The 16,727-nt window shown below is 39.5% G+C and overlaps 1 protein-coding gene across 2 annotated transcripts in view; it reads left to right on the top strand.

Moving 5' to 3' along the window:
- The window catches only part of scube3 (signal peptide, CUB domain, EGF-like 3), a 76,324-nt gene that overhangs the window by 53,986 nt on the left and 5,611 nt on the right, over positions 1–16,727 (top strand). For both annotated transcript variants that reach the window (XM_005926211.3, XM_005926212.3), the window contains 9 exons: positions 3,947–4,063; positions 5,536–5,658; positions 9,627–9,743; positions 15,185–15,307; positions 15,458–15,574; positions 15,669–15,764; positions 15,909–16,025; positions 16,172–16,333; positions 16,443–16,646. In XM_005926211.3, the coding sequence (XP_005926273.1) occupies positions 3,947–4,063; positions 5,536–5,658; positions 9,627–9,743; positions 15,185–15,307; positions 15,458–15,574; positions 15,669–15,764; positions 15,909–16,025; positions 16,172–16,333; positions 16,443–16,646 (1,176 nt within the window). The remainder of the gene's footprint in view (positions 1–3,946; positions 4,064–5,535; positions 5,659–9,626; positions 9,744–15,184; positions 15,308–15,457; positions 15,575–15,668; positions 15,765–15,908; positions 16,026–16,171; positions 16,334–16,442; positions 16,647–16,727) is intronic.

The following is a 16,727-nucleotide window of genomic DNA, read 5'->3' as shown; positions in this document are numbered from 1 at the left end:
ATATGTATATGTGTATATATATATATGTGTATGTGTATATATATATATGTGTATATATATGTATATGTGTATATATATATATGTATATGTGTATATATATATATGTATATGTGTATATATATATGTATATGTGTATATATATATATGTATATGTGTATATATATATATGTATATGTGTATATATATATATGTGTATATATGTGTATATATATATATGTATATATATGTGTATATATATATATGTGTATATATGTGTATATAAAAAAAAAAATAAATAACTAAGATGATGGGCAACAGATAAGCGTAACTCAACATAAAGAGAGAGAGATGAAGAAATAATAATGGAGAATTTACACAGCATCAGGTAGATGGCAAAACCATTTTTTTTTCTTCTTCTTCTCTGAATGATGGCTAATTAGAAGCTTTTTCCAGAACGAAGAAACTGAAACTCTATATAAAGGGTGCAAGTCATCAAGTAAAATCAAACCAGCCAGCTGCTGTAATCTATCCATACCAGGGTTGCTGGGTTCAGCTGTGGCTCACCAATAAGCCTGTTAGACCATTTAACAGTTTTACTGAGTGAGTTTCTGTTCTTTAAAGATAAATATCCAAACCACGAGACCAAGAAAAGATGGTTTGGTCTCAGTGAAAGCATGATAACATGAAATGGTTGTTGTTTTGTCAAAAGTTTATCGAAGTTTCTTCAAACATGACGGATGCTGGTGCCCGTTTTAACACATAACTCCACAGTTTGCTTCAAAGTTCAGTCTTTATAAGACTGAATGCATTCTCCAGTCTGTTTCTAAATGGACCTGATCTCTTTTGTCCGTACATTTTCTTAAATCAGTGATCATTTCTTTTGATTTAAATACGTCTAATTGAAGGTAGGATTTGTCTGACCCTTTAACAAACTGATCATGGCTGCTCTCATTATCCTGGGGCGGACTAAAGATAACAGAGCCATCTGCATACTTTAAAATAGTTCTGTTTTCAGACAAGATAAATGATAAAGGTGAAAGCGCACATCCCAGCGGGGAGCCATTCGAGGAGCAGACCTGATTGGCTACGCTCGGCTCTGCTCTTCCAGGATAAACTATTGAGACAAGTGGAATAGTCAAAAAGTCAAAAATCCAGCCCATGAGACTGAAAACTGTTTTATAAGCCTTTTGATTAAAATATGAGGCTGAATCTTGTCGACAGAAGTACCTTTCCCTCTAAATGTTTTAGCAGTTAAGTTCAACAGGTTTACCGTGGCATCTTCTATTCCTCTATATGGCTTCTAAGTGAACAGGGGATCCAGGCACATGCTTGGTCTTCTTTAAAATCTCTGACTTGCCAGAGAGTGATTGGCAAAGCAATCTTCAAGTCCTTCTAAATGGAGAGAATTTGGATGAAAAAGCCTAATCGTTTTTTTATTACCGCTCACATGAAAGTAAACAATTACACCACAATGTTGGAGACGATGCAGGCAAAGGGATTTTTTTTTTTTTGGTCATGCATAAAACTACAGCTGTTCTGGGATAACATTCTTCTCATTTTTGAGCATGTATTTGTATATTCTTAATAATCCCAGAGTAATGTTTTTGTTTCTGACCGATACTTGCTATGATCGAAGGAAGGGTATACCTCTCCTCAAAGTTTTGACTGTTGCATGTAAAAGGGCCGTAACAGGAAACTGGCAAAAATGTGATGCTCCGAGGACAGATCAGTGGCTGGAAACGGTAGAAGAAATGCATTCCACTGGAAAAACTGACTAAAGAAGGAAACCCATAGGACGATGTAATAATGGACAAAATGGTATGTCAATAAGTCAAAATCTGCCAAAGGCCTAATTTTTTATAAAAGTCTAACCCTATTAGACCTCAGTACTGCTGTATAAACATTTATTTACTAAAAGGTTTTAGTCCCCTACTTTTTGTATGTTCCCTTCTCAAAAGAAAAACAATTAAATAAAAAGCAAAAAAGATAATTATGTTAATTATGTTATACCTCTTCCATATGGGAAAGTTGTGTTTAGAACCCATGGTAAACATAAGTGACTGATGGCAGATGGCTTCTTTTTCCTGGTCTCACCAAGTGCTTGCTGAATGGTTTTCTGTAAAATATTGAAAGATTTCTTGTAAAGTGATCTGAGATGACTAATGTTAGTATTTGGTGCTCTATAAATTGAATTAAATTAAATCTTAAATGTGATTCAGTAATGTCATTTACATAGGAAAAGCAAATACTAATCAAAGTTTGGTATTTTTAGCAGACGTTATTATGTTTCAGAATGTACTGAAGTGAGCAGTGGTGAGTTTTATTGGTTACATTTTCATCTTTTACACAACTCCACTCCAAAAGCTATGACAAAAACACATGTAGGGTTTTGTATTGGGTAGAGGGCTTACTTGACAAGGATTATAGCTAAATTATTTGTCATCCAAGAAACCCTGTAGCAGACTTCATGTCAGCATACAGTACAGCAACAGGCAGATGTTGAAGCCAGCAAGCAGGCTGAAGAATAGACTATATATTGTCAGGTTTATATAATGAGTGTATATATAAGTATAGCTAAATGTCAACCATCCTTTATAATGGTGTTTAGCATTTAGACCTAGTCATTTCAATGTCAAAATTCTCATTTTTTTTTTTAAACCTTGTTTTTATGGCTTCATCTGAACTGACATTTATTCCAAGCTTGTCCTAGTATATTGATACAGCGTGTCTAGCCTTGAGCGATGGCATTCACTTGTGTGTTGTGTGTTTTTCCAAGAAACGGCTGTAAAACACTAAATTACATCACTTTTAGCACCTGTTTTGCTTTGATGCATCGTTCTAGTCTCTAACTGAGATTTTAATTTGAGAGAAGTTTGATTATGGCTGTTGCAGTTTATATTGAGGGAGTTTTTTAATTTTAGAACTGACGAGGGTAAGTGTTTCCCAAAGGGTTGCTTGTTCTTTATTTAACAAAATAAGAAATAACAGCTACATTCCCTTTTTAGTGCCGTGTGTTAGCTGCCATCGTCTTACCAGCGTGAAGTCTTAGACTATTCCAGCTGTGCTGGGCTGCCAGCCAACATCCCACTGCCCATTAAAAAGAAGTGATGAGATGTGTACATGACTGGTTTCTTTACAGAAAGTTAAAGTGATAGCTGTTGTTTTATTATTTTTTGTTGTTGTTCTGAAGTGTGTGAGCCCATCTATAAGGATGCCAAAAGTAGTAGGCATCCACTGATCTTGGATGTTAGAGCGACTCTGTCTTGTACGGTTACTTAAAATTAAAGTCTGTGTGAAATTTGTCACTGTCTAGAGAAAAGACCTCAGCTATCCTGTCCTTACTGACTACCTGCCTTTTTCAAATCAGCCTAGCCAACATAGGGACCGGGGAGCTGAAATTGCTTTTTTATCCCCAAAATGCCTGGAAGGTTTTGTCAAAACCAGGAAGGAACTGGTGGTTTCGTCCACATGTGTCTGCAAATGAAAATTCTCCCTTTATAATGGAGGGGAGACATTTCCTACAGTACAAAAGGATTTTTGGAGGTCATAATTTGCTTTTACCAAAGAGAAACAAACCTTCTCACATACCTCACACATGCACAGACAGACACAACAAGTGAAGTTCCCATGTTTGGCTGTGTTAGCTATATTTCCTAATGACTTGTCTCCTTTCATTATTGACAAACTCTTTGTTTCTCTGACTGGTAATCTCTTTCATTGGCTGCATTCATTACTGTTTCTATCTTTACTCTCTTTTTTTCCTCTCTACCACTCAACACTTGATCAGCATGCTGCTCTTGGCCTGTTCACAAAAGTAATGGTGTATATAATGGTGTTTCTTGTAGTTTTTGCAGTTGCACCAGTATGCATGTCTGCCGTTTCAATTGGAAGAAATAAGTAGGTCACAACTGAATCTACTTTGTATTTTCTGTGGGGTTTATCTAACTGGATGCGTGTTTCCCTGCAGAGACCTGTGCAGTGAACAATGGCGGCTGTGATAGCACATGTCATGATTCAGTGACAGGAGTCCGCTGCAGCTGTCCTGTTGGCTTCACTCTGCAGCCAGACCGCAAGACTTGCAAAGGTATTCCCACCCATCGCCCATGGATGCAGGCAGCATTCAAGCTGCACCTGTCCAGCTCTCACTAAATTATTCTCCTGCTTGTCATTTTTCCAGCTTCTCTCTCCACATGCAGCCAACAGGAATGATTAAATAGTTATTCACTCCTACCCAAGTTAGAACCCCTTGTAACTTGCCAGTTAGATTTTCTGCAGAAACCACATTTTCTTTTGCAACTACAAGTTATTTTGCCTGTATCCATACAGGTGTCACAGATCTATCACTACCTTCTGCTTTTCAGCAACATATTTTAAGAAATATTTTGTCATGGCACCAGCTTTCCCGACAGTTTTCTTCTGCACTGCCATCTTTGTGAGTGTTGGCAGAGCATCCTCAACTCAAGCAACCTGCATAATTTTGCTGTTTTTTTTTTTGTTTTGTTTTTTTGTGTGTGTGTGGTTTTTTCTTCGTGCAATCTCTAATCCTCTCCGAATGTTATGTGGAATTATCGAGACTTGGGGAAAACAAACATTGGATGTAGGTGAACAAAAGCAGGATAGCAGTGTGTCAGTGTGCTTACAGTGTTAGACTAACAACTCTAATAAAAATACATTGGCTTGTATTCGTTTAGTTTGAGAGGAAACAAGAGGAAAATGAACACAGGCAGCACTGGCACAAGAAGACAGACGCTCGCTTCAGGCCAGGCACTTCTGAGGAGTTGAGACAAAGATGAAGCAAGGATGGGATTATTTAATTCCATCTCTCATGCATTTATTTTAACCAGATGATGAAGACTCCCTCAAGAGACAGATGCCTCATTTGTGATGATGATTCAGAATTAATCAGAGCTGCTGCCAAACTTGCCAAGGCAGAGCACCATGAAAAGCAGGGATCAGCACATGACATATCGATTCAGTATTGGCTACAGAAATAAAGAGCAGAATAATCGGAAGGAGATGGACAATGATGATTTAGAGGCCTTACTGCTTCGGGGCTTTACTGTGTGAGAGCTGCACTCCATTAAAGTCACACGCAAGCTGATTTTTAGCCTATCCGAGGACCAGCAAGGAAACCCCTGAAGCTTATTTCCACAGAAATGACTGTCCTGTTTTGCACTGTTAGTCCAAGTTGCCTCATTTACATACATCTCCAACATACTATTCAGATTTAAGAACTTTTTTTAAAGCCGTTCGTGTGTATGTGTATGTGTGTGTGTGTGTGTGTGTGTGTGTGTGTGTGTGTGTGTGTGTGTGTGTGTGTGTGTGTGTGTGTGTGTGTATTTTCTTATAAGCCCAGAAAACTGATAAATGATGATGTTTCTATTTGTCTGCTGAGTGTGTAAATAGGCCACTCTGTGCTAACGCATCTTCAGGTTTTTCCTACTTCCAAGTGACAAAAAAATTGCATGCTGTAGGTTTAAGTTCAGCGCTCTCTCATTTGCAGCTGCGATGAGTGATTTGATGTATCCGCTCCTCGTTATGGTTTTCTGTTCACAGACATTGACGAGTGCCGTCTGAACAATGGGGGGTGTGATCATGTGTGTCGAAACACAGTGGGTAGCTTTGAGTGCAGCTGCAAGAAAGGCTACAAGCTGCTAACCAATGAGAGAACTTGCCAAGGTACGTAGCCCGTTTCGTTGCCATTTGCCACTTAAATAAACAAACTGTCTCTACTTACTCCTACTCCAAAGCTTCTGCTAAACACTCTTTGTCTCATAGACTGAGATTTTTTGCATTAAATGACAACTACGACAAAAGAGCAGTTGCCTCCCGATGCCACAGAAATATGCGCTCAGAGATTTCGGTCCTTCAGAGAAGCCAAACCAGGCCTCTCTGGCATGTTTGTCCCTTATATTTAGTGGTAGCTGCTGCTCAGCAGGACCTGGGAGAACTAGTACAGAACAAATAAGAATTTGCAATGGCTGAACACAGGTGTAGGAAATTAGGGGCTCCAACTCTTAAATCTCTGGTTCTTGGATGAATAAAGCCACCACAGAAAAATAGGCTGAAAAAAGACAGACAGCTTACAACAATGGAGCCAAATCCAGCCTCTCTCCAAGTGAAAAACAGATGACATGCTATTTTTCCTTTCTTTGTATTTATTGATGTGGTCAATCAATATTCAGCCTGGTACACATCAACGTCATGCAATTGGTTCAGAATTGCTGCACTGAATCACACCACTCTAACACGGTACACAAGCATCGTGTGCATTTGATGAAAACGTACTCTCTGTCGCCGTTCTTTGCAGCCACTCTCTTCTCTCTTTAAATCTATTTTCGGTGGATGCCTTTCTTTCATTATTTGTCGCCAAACAATGCAAAGTTTATTTTGCCAGAATAACACAGATAACTGAGAAAATGCGGTCTGTGCATGTCGGAATGTAAATCACAGCTTGTTTTATGTGGCACCATGCCTTAACCTACTCAGCCGTGTGCTGTTTTGGGCCAGGGAGTCAACTTTGGAACAGGGTTGTTCTTGTTTAGCGCTGTGTGTTTTGTCTGGTGAGAAGGGCTGTGATAAAGCTCGCCTGCTGTTGAGTGAGGTATTGCCATGCTTGCATACTCCACACTATTGAGTCACTTGCCTGCTACTCGTCTTGTCATTCCTATCGTGTTTTCTCATTTTTGGAAGGGGATCGGGGCAAAATAAAAGCTGAGTGCCTCTTAGTAAAGGTTAAAGTTGATCTTCTTTATTTGCCCTTTTGTTCATGTAGCTCCTTTGTGCTTGTCTTAGTTTTTTTTTTTTTTACCCTTCATGTTGGAATGTAGATGTGTGGTTAAAGGGGCATACTGCTTATTTAGTATTACTTCCAGACTCTTGTTTGTCTCGCAAGAGACCTATTTGGGAAAAAAAGAGTGATTAAAATCAAAACAGCTGAGGTCCACAGATCTGTAATTTTAGTCTTTCATGTGGGGTGTGCTCCAAAAGCAAAAAAAAAAATCCATCCTACATTTCCCATAATGCAATAATGCATTTACAAGGGTCATAAGGTTCATATTGTCAGTTGTAAAGGTTAATATGACTTCTCTAGCTCTGTAGAAGACGTTGTGCTGTTTTCATCACCTTTGTGTGCGAGACGTTGAGTAGGTCTCTAAATTTTTTGGACATAGCTTGGGGTCTAACAGGTATTACTTTGACTAAACAGCCAGGAGTAATCCTATCATCGAGCTCACTAAAGTGCATATAGAGTATAAATCCTGAAGTGAAAGACTAAGAAGATTAGGTGCACCTGCAGTAAATTTACAGCCATCCTTCTCCTGGTTTTGCTAATAGTTGCTGGTGCTTCGTTGCGTGTCACTGTGTTCTCTGGTATCAGTTACTCTTAGACATTTGCAGTCACCGTGAGGTGTTGAGATGTGTAAACTGAACTCTTGGTTTATCTTGGTTTAAACAGTCGTGGTGTTTCCCTGCTTTCAGTGGACCATGGTCCCTAAGTCAGGATGGGGCATGTCTGCTGAGCCCCTGTCAGCATTCCACCACCCACAACACCCTCCAGAATCATCTCCTCCTCCTCCTCCTCTTCTCACTCGTGATCCACATGAGGGCACTCAGATGTTCATCAGACCTTGTGTTTTCTCCAGAGGGAACATCAGTGATGGAGGCCTTATCTGTCCTGGATAAACAATAGTTGCCAGTGTTTTCATTGCAGTCGATCTCATTTGCCGTTTTATTTTGAGTAAGGTTCAAGGTTAAAGTGATGTGAGACTGCATAAAGGAAGTTAGTGACAGAAGCTCTGAGTTGCGATTCTCATCTGCATTCAGTGTGACTGCTATCCCCCTGCACGTACATCACCTCATGATGTCGTCTTTGCCCTCCCACTGCATACTTCACCTTAACTGTCTTGTAAATAAGGGTTGTGGGAGTCCCAGATGTCTTAACACTTATGCTCTGTAGCATGATATCACACAAAACGGTGTAATGATAAGTTGCAGATTGACTTCTGGCGTCACTGGTTGCAGCATATTTTAAGGATAAACTCAGTCACCACGCCTAACTCCTAGAGGGTTTTAGACTTTTTATTTAAAAGTGCGCTTGAGTCGAGTTTATCCTTAACACTCCAAAAACAATCACTTTTGCAATGCCTCTTCCAGCGTGTGCCAACCCACGCTTCACTCATCTATCACTGCTTTTATGAATCTCCAGAGGCCTCCGCAGGAGACAAATGGCAAGAACTGTATGAGCTTGTTGTCATTTTTTTTTTAATACTTGGTTTGTGGTAAAAAAAAAAATTATGTTCTAGAAGATTTATTTTGTAAAAGATAAGCTGCACCAATTATACATTTTGGTGTTTTTCCAGCTTTAAAACATCAGCTTGTACGTTTCCTTCAAAGCTTGTGTACAGCTTTGTAAACTGATATCTTAATAAGCTATTAATCTCAGAACATTTTTATCTTTTGGTTGCTCTTACAACATGCCTGCCAAATATTAACCTCAGTGATCCTCATATGGTTTATCTGTCTAGTTTGGATTATGCCCAGTGCGCAAATGTCAATGTTTTATTTTTATTTTTTCAAAAACCATGCAAGATTTGAGCAGATATTTATCAGTCTGTCTTCCTGCGTTCTTTAAGCCAGCATATCATTTAACCAAACATACTTAATTGCTGTGAAATACCTGTGACCTCCGTTTAATGGCAACGTGTGCTTCCTCATAACCCAGAGGAGGTTCAGATGTAGCTGATGAAAGCATGATATTCCTGGGAAAGTCCTGAGAAACCTTTGTTTTATTTGCCAAGTTGATCCAGCAAAGTTGTAGCACATCCCCATTTTCCACCAGCATTTGCTGTCTGGGCTTGACAGAGATCATTACTGACATTAAAGGGAGCCTTGATCACAATAAAACCAAATGTCATCAGTCTCCTGTAGCTTCATGTGTCTGTCCTTATGGTCTTTGAGCCCATGACATTTAAGCAACTTATCAGGATCCATGTGTAAGAGAGACAGAGACAGGCAGGAAGGAGCTGATTTGATGTAGATTTGCAAGTGAAGCTGACAAGGTGAGAAAACCAGAGAAACTGAAAATCCACGTCTTCTTATCTGCACTCGTACTGTGACATGTATATCTACGTGCTATAGCAAAAAATGTGGATGTTTAAACGCACATTTACGTGTTGTCCAAGTAACAGACTGACAAGTCAAATTCTAGGACTTGTACCGACTCTGGCTCATTTAGCATGCTTAAGATGAAAGGGAAGGAAAGTGTTCCCAAGGTCCAACGTTAGCGTGGAAAAACCAACCCAAAGGCTCCTATTATCAGGTAAAGAGTGGGCTTTCTTTTGTCTCCTGCTGTGGCCACTTGTTATTTCAAAACAACTTGGACAATTTCATTTCAGTGCATCGAAATGGAAAACTGCATGACTGCAGGAGGTCAAGCGCTATACCATGCGCCAAACAGAAGACGCCTTTCTTGGAAAATACTTTTTTTTTTGTGACATATTTTCTGACCCATTGCAATTCTTGACAACCAAGAAATACAATACAGAAGATGAAACGAGGACAGATCCCATTATTATTGGAGGCTTTTTGTGTGTAATTTGTTGAACTGTTTGAAAAGTTTATAACAGCATGTCTTTCTATCTACACAGATATTGACGAATGCTCTTTTGACCGTGCCTGTGACCACTTTTGTGTCAACTCTGCCGGAAGTTTCCAATGTCATTGTCATAAGGGCTACGTCCTTTACGGACTGGCACACTGTGGAGGTGAGCCAGCATGTCTGTTTCTTCTTTGCCTTGTCTCCGGGTGTAAATCTCCTGTCTGTCACTCTTCCTCTAGAGCCAGCACTTCTGTGCTAACCTTTCATTTACTGCTCTTATGTTTGGCAGGGGAAAAAAAACACTAGAAATACTAAAAATGGTATTAATTTTAACATGCCTACTGACAGCTTTAATAAAGCACTGCTGAGAGATTTTATAGATTTTACATGACTAATTTACAAAGTGTTTTATTTCTGCAGTAACTGTTATAAGACTTGCAGGAAGTTTAGCCATAGGCATTACAGTGACTGAAATGTCTGCGCAGCTTTTAGAAGAGCTGGCAAGACATTTTTACAGACACCCATTGTCCCCTGATGATGCATCCTAACAACCTTTGTGATCCTCTGACTTTCCAAGTAATGTCACAGTTTGTGGGTCTGAATGAAATGTTTCAAAATCGTTTTGTGCATTATATTTATATCCCCCTTAGGATGAATTATAATGACTTTGGATTTCATTTTGCTTTTCCTCTCATGCTACCATCAGCTACGTTTGTCCATTACTTGAACAAATGCCTTTAAACCATATTGTATTCTGACCACTTTCTAGGCTGGACTCTTATGATTTATTATTATCAGGTTGTCAGATCATCAGGACTGGAAAGAGATCATCTCCTTGGTAAAAACAGAATTGAATTTAAAATTCATCTCCTCGCATACAAAGTCTTGAATGATCATGCCCTCTCATATCTTGAAGACCTCAGATGTCTTTGTTCAAAGACTGAAGGCTTATTTGTGGTTTCTAGAGTGTTTGAAAGTAGAATGGGTGGTAGAGCCTTCAGATATTAGGCTTCTCTACTGTAGAAACAGCTCCAGTTTGGATTCGACAGACAGTCCCTCCAGTTTTAAGTTTAGACTCATAACTTTCCTTTTAGATAAAGTTTGTAGTTTGGGCTACATCAGGTGACCCTGAACCATCCCTTAGCTATGCTGCTATAGGCTTAGACTGCTGTGGGACGTCTTTTCTTTTCTTTTCTTTTAAGGCACAAACTAAACTTTTTTTAAGTGTCAATGTATAGTTACTGTTGGTGTTTACACAAGCTAAGCTCATTAATCTGGAGACAACATCCTTAAAAAATAGAAAAACAAAAAAACGTCCCTACATTCTTGGGTAAAACTGAAGTGTATTTAAATGCTCACTCTGATGGATTACCTTTCACAAGCCAGGTTTAGACCTCTACAAGTCGATTTTCAAATGGACTGAAATGAGCTGAAGCAGGTGGCTGCCTGGAAGGCAAGAACTCAATCTAAGAACTTACGCTACACTTGGCAGTCATATAAAGTGCAGACAATTTGTGCTGTACTTAATGTACTAAAACATGAAATAATATCATGGAGGTTATGGTCCTTCAAGGTGGAGTATGTCCATCAAAAATGGACAGGTAGTTACTGTACTCTGGTGTAGAACAGATAGGAGAAACGGCCTTTGGTGTCAGAAGGAGGTGTGTGAGGGCACGTCAGATCTGCCAAGAGGCCCGCCAGAGCACATCAGGGTGTTGCCGCGATCCTTTGATGGAGCGTGTATCACCAGTTAGAATCTGCTGCTGTCTCCTGCACCTCGGGGCCTCACAGTAGTTTTGGGAGAGACGTAGAGAGACGGCATATGCACTTGAAATACATAGCTTTGAAGTGACTCGTTATGTGTTTTTGTCTGTAGTTTGACAGGTCGACTGATCGGGAATGTTGCAACAGAATTGACTATACTGAGACTAGAGAGTGGTAACTTGTAGATGTTTGTGATCAGGAGGTGCAGTTAGTCAAAAACTGCATAGGAGTAACAGTTTTACATTTTTTGTGAACCACCTACTCTTTCTTTGTTTTTTTTTAATGCTTACTTTCAATGGAGTCAGAGATGTGGTGGCAGTGCTGCTGGGTTGCAATACATTGTAAGGGGTTACTTTTATTTTTATCCACCCACTGTATGTAATTCTGGAATTACATAGTCTGCTGTATTTCAGAAGAGTTTAATAGGTTCACGGGATCCATTCCACACATGGGTAGCTGTATTAGCTGTCAGCTCAGGGAATAAATGTGCCAGGATTGGATTTGTAAGGCTTTTACTCACATGATGGACTGTGATCAGGCTGCACTGAGCTGCTAAAAGGAAAGAAGATGGTCAGGCGTAAATGACTCTCTATACCATTGTTGAGAGAGCAAGTGATGAATGATTTCCCCTCTTTCTTCCCCCCCCCCCCCCCCCCCCCCCCCCCCCCCCCTCTTTTTACCACCACCGCTGTCGGAACTGTTAGATAACCCCAGAGATTTATGGTGATCGCTGCTGTACTTTCTTCGTCCCCAGCCACAACAGTACGAGGTTATGTTATCCCCTCTGTGGTTTATCAGCGGACATTATTGCTGCCAAACAATTCAGAAATCTGGTGTTAAACAATAGACTCACCCTAAACAAACCCAATTAGGTCAGTGACCTGCTGTTAAGCATTGTGCCGAGGCATGTCAACATTCCTCCCAAGTGAGAGTATATCCAGCCATTCTCCCTCTCGGCTAGCAAAACAATCTGCTCATTTTGCTTATCTGCTTTAAAAAATAGACTCAAACTGCTTGTGACTAAATACTTTTAAAGTATTTTTGAATTTACCTCATTTGATCCAGTCAGCATTTACCGTGGCAGAAAGGCATTTTTATCCTACGAAAAACATGTTTGTACATAGATCTATGAAAAAGATCTCTAAACATCAAAAAGGGTTCCAGTTGATACCTAAATACTTAAAGGGGGCTTATTAGGCTTATTTCTAGCTCCTTAATTGTATTCCTGGGCTGTAATAGAGCAGCTTTCAATAATTAGAAGTTTAAAACAATCTTGTACTGGAACTTGGTTTAGCCCCTTAGTTCATCCACCCCTCTAAACCAAGCCAGTTTACCCTCTTTTACTAGTCAGCTTCTCTCTAAACCAGTTTTTCTTTTGCAAACCTCCAAAAAGCAGGTTGTTTACCATATGCAGATCAATATTAGGCAAAAGAGTCATAAACTAAGCATTTATGGTGCTCTGTATGTATGTTAACCTTATGGATTGTATTTGAAATATATGAAATATATTACTAAATATTACTTGGACACTAAATACCCTGCAAATATTTGTTTTCTTGCTTTGTTATAAACTTCCATGTACTCTTTGGGTGGTTTAATCTGAGCTGAAAAAACATTTGAAGCAGTAAATGTAAAATTCCAAATGCTTTCAATCTTGGAAAGAAAATGTGGGACACATAATACAAAGGGTTGACATCAATACATGTAATGAATGCAATCCTAGTATATAAATAATGCGAACAGAAAAAAATGATCATTCAATTCACAAATTCCTTGCAAACTGTAATCTTGTTGGTTACAATAACCTGCCTGTTGAGGGCTGGATTCCAGTTAAATTCCACTTAAATTCATTCGATTATGGCCGAATGTTGCTGTGTCAGGAAAAATGATTGATTGAACAGGTTAAAGCTCAAAAGGTAGTCACACTTTCGAAGCGGTGAAATTTGCTCTTTAAAAAATAAATCATTACTCATCCTGAATGTGCTACATGAATACAAATTCCTTTATTGTAGCTTTGAGGGTTGATTGTTGCATAATGCAGAATAAAATGCCTCTCGTAGTTTCTGTTGCTTACAATAAGATACTCATCTAAGCTACAGAATGTTTTTTTTTTTTAAGCTATAAAGAAAGGAACAAATTTTATCACACAATACAAACAGTGTTGCTGATGTAATGTAGGATCATGCACTGTAAGTGCCTTTTTATTCCAAGGACAACTCTGGAATTGCCAAATAGTCATTAAAAATCGTGCAAATTACTCATATTATATTCATGCAGCTGCAAAGTGAGAGGTATGTACTGCACAATAAATATGTCTTCAATTTTAACATTTGCATTTTTTTTTTATTTGTAGTGCTTACAATCTTAAAAAATGTGGGGGTTTTGCTGTTTTTCCTTTGTTACAAATGATGAAAAAAAAAAAATACTATGAAACAAAACTCTTAATGTCCAAAACTAACTGTAACCTAAACTAAAATCAATTTTAATGTAAAAGTAAATCTAAAAATTGCTCTGAGTTGACATATGATCACCCCTCGACTCCAGTATTTGGATTTATCCGTTGCACGGCTGCTCGCCAAACCACAAAAAAAGGACAAATTAAAGTGGAACTTTCTTCTTCTTCTTTTTTTTTTTAAAGAAAATAAAAGGAGGGGGTTGGTGATTTATAAATATTTGTCCGATGCAGAAAACACTGCCCAGATTGCGCTTGGGGAAAAATTCTTCTTAAAAGCAACATGTGCCGGTTGGCGATTAAGCTCACAAAACTGATTACAGTTAAAAGATTTTGACATTTTTATGAACCCTAAATTTCTGCTACATGATACAAAGCAGTTGCAGAGTCTAAATGTCAGATCGTCTTTTTGTTCTGCCCTTTCCTTTCTTGGCTCGTCTCTACATCGGCTCTGTTAGAGCATGCAAAGCAAAAAAAAAAAGATTAAAGCGATCTGGAGAAATGTTAGAATAAGTCTATTTGGTCACATTTCAAATTTGGGAAGAACAAAGAAGTCAAAACAACAGTTGCTGGCAGATGAGCTCTGCTTCCATCAGATTTTCATTAGAGCTCTTTGTCCTTTAAATGAAGTGCTTTGATGCAGAGGATAAGCAGCACATCCCTCACAACATTTTCAAGCAGTTCTGGCTTCAGAACAGCAGAGCGCTACTGATGAAGTCATCATCTTCTTCGGGGAGTGCAGTGGCACGCAGACTGTTTGTATTCAGAGTGAATAATTGAATGAGACAAGAAAGAGCATTTCATATCAGCAAGCAAGATCATCAATCACTGCCATTATCTCCGTTTCTTTCCCAGTGCCACTTGTCCGTAGCCTGCCGAATCCTCAGCTCCACTCACTAAACTAATTTTCTGTCTGGCATCGACGGCAGCCAGACTGCATCTGGATCCCGGATGCTGTTAGTGGTTTTAGCTCAGCATGTGTTTGAAAAGTTGATTATAATTTACTGCTTGCCACAAGTCTTTCTCCTTGAAGAGCAGAGAAATTTTGACCATGAAATTGAATGTGGGTGACATCAAAACGAGAAATCACTTCTGTTTACACGCAAACGCATTAATCTTTCCAGAGCGTGAGGATGAATGGAACTGAGCTTACAGGAACTCGTCATTCATAGCTGTGCTGTTTTATAAGAGGCCTGCTTGTCTTTCATGTAAATCAGCAGAATTGACTCCAGATTGTTTTGGACTAATCACATTGTTTTGTTTTGTTTTTATATTTCTGTTGCCGTATTTGTCAATAAAAATCCTTTTCCCTTTGATATTTTTTGATCTTCTCCAGGCATGTTCAGATGTCCACAGGACATTTGTACTTATGTTAACACCTCTCTTCACAGATATCGACGAGTGCAGTATAAATCGTGGAGGTTGTAAATACGGTTGCGTCAACACACTGGGGAGTTATGAGTGTACCTGTCCACCGGGGTACAAGCTGCACTGGAATAAGAAAGACTGTATTGGTATGTAGCAGCACTGCCCCCAAGTGGTTGATTCACTGACATACACTCGAAGCGGGCCTTTTCCACATACTGCTTGTGCAGTCTTTCTCTCTACGCCAGCTTATTGGTGTTAACATTATGTGATACATTGTAGATTGTGTTTTCTCTCAGAGCCTGTGAAATGTCCTCCTGGGCTTGTAGCACCAAAGGCTACACTGACCTGCAGCAAGACTGGCAAGAAAGAGAGCTGCTCTCTTACATGTGCTTCTAAGGCTCACTATCTGGCAGGTATGTCACCGCAATTCAGAGTCGAGTCACAAAGTATCTCAGATCCAAAAGATTAGTTTATGGACTTATTTTATTTTTGTGTGAACCTTTACAGAATCTGATAACAGCTACTCTGTCAGTTGTGGTATCCCCATCCTCAGAGGGAAGTCCCCCACTAGGCTGAACTCCAACAGCAGTCAGAGCTGCATAGGTTTGTCACTCTCAATATTCATATGGTCGCAGAGTTTTCGAGGACCCAACATGTCAATCACAACAGCACAGACAGCTGTCTTTGCAGGGATGGCAGTGTGATGTTTCAGTGTCCTCCTACCCACTGGGCTGTGTTTGTCTGTAGAGGCTCTGGCCCCTCCAGTAAAGCAGACGGCTTCTTTCAAGATCAAAAACGCCAAATGTCACCTGCATCCTAAGCTGCCTGGCCGAACTGAGGACAGAGGACGGACACTGGGACAAGGTCAGTCCTTAACTGGATATGTTCCTTTACAGATGTGTTGTTTATTTATTTATTTTAATATTTAAAGGTTGACTGCTCTATAACAGATCCAAGCAATGTATGCCGGTGCTGCCTTAAAGATATTATATGATATTGTGTGTCCACAGGAGGAGGGCAGCCCTGCAGCAACTGCCTGGTAACATTTGTCAACCTTAAATGTGACTCCTCCAAGAAAGCTAAAGGGCGACGTGCTCGCAACCCCTCCAACAAAGAAGTAACACGCATTACATTAGAGCTGGAAGCTGAGGTCAAACCTACAGATGCTACAGGTTGGACTTTTCTTTTTCCATCCCAAAGGAAAACCTTGATCAACTTAGTTGGTGCTTAAGACATAATTATTTAAAATTGTATTTAAATTTTTTATGGACTCCAATCCAGGGAGTTGTAATCTCAGCTGCCTGAGACAACGGATGGAAAAACAGGTTAAAACCTATATCAAGGCTCTGAAGAAGTCCATTAACCAGGAGCGCTTCCTCATCAGAGTTGCTGGTTTGGAATATGAGGTGGCCCAAAAACTTCCCCAGGCTGCTCCTATTCAGGAAAACTGTGGTCCAGGCTGGGAGAGGGACAGTGGCCGATGTGGTAAGACCAGAGAGCAGAAATGGTAGTCTTGGATAAGCTAATTTTGCTGCAAGGATGTATTTAGAAACTTAGGATGTACTC

The sequence above is a fragment of the Haplochromis burtoni genome, unplaced genomic scaffold, assembly GCF_018398535.1.
Source record: "Haplochromis burtoni strain Fernald_Lab_line unplaced genomic scaffold, NCSU_Asbu1 Contig_91, whole genome shotgun sequence".
NCBI classification, from domain to species: Eukaryota; Metazoa; Chordata; class Actinopteri; order Cichliformes; family Cichlidae; genus Haplochromis; species Haplochromis burtoni.
The sequence above is the reverse complement of the archived record's forward strand: the minus strand, read 5'-3'. Positions and strand labels throughout refer to the sequence as shown.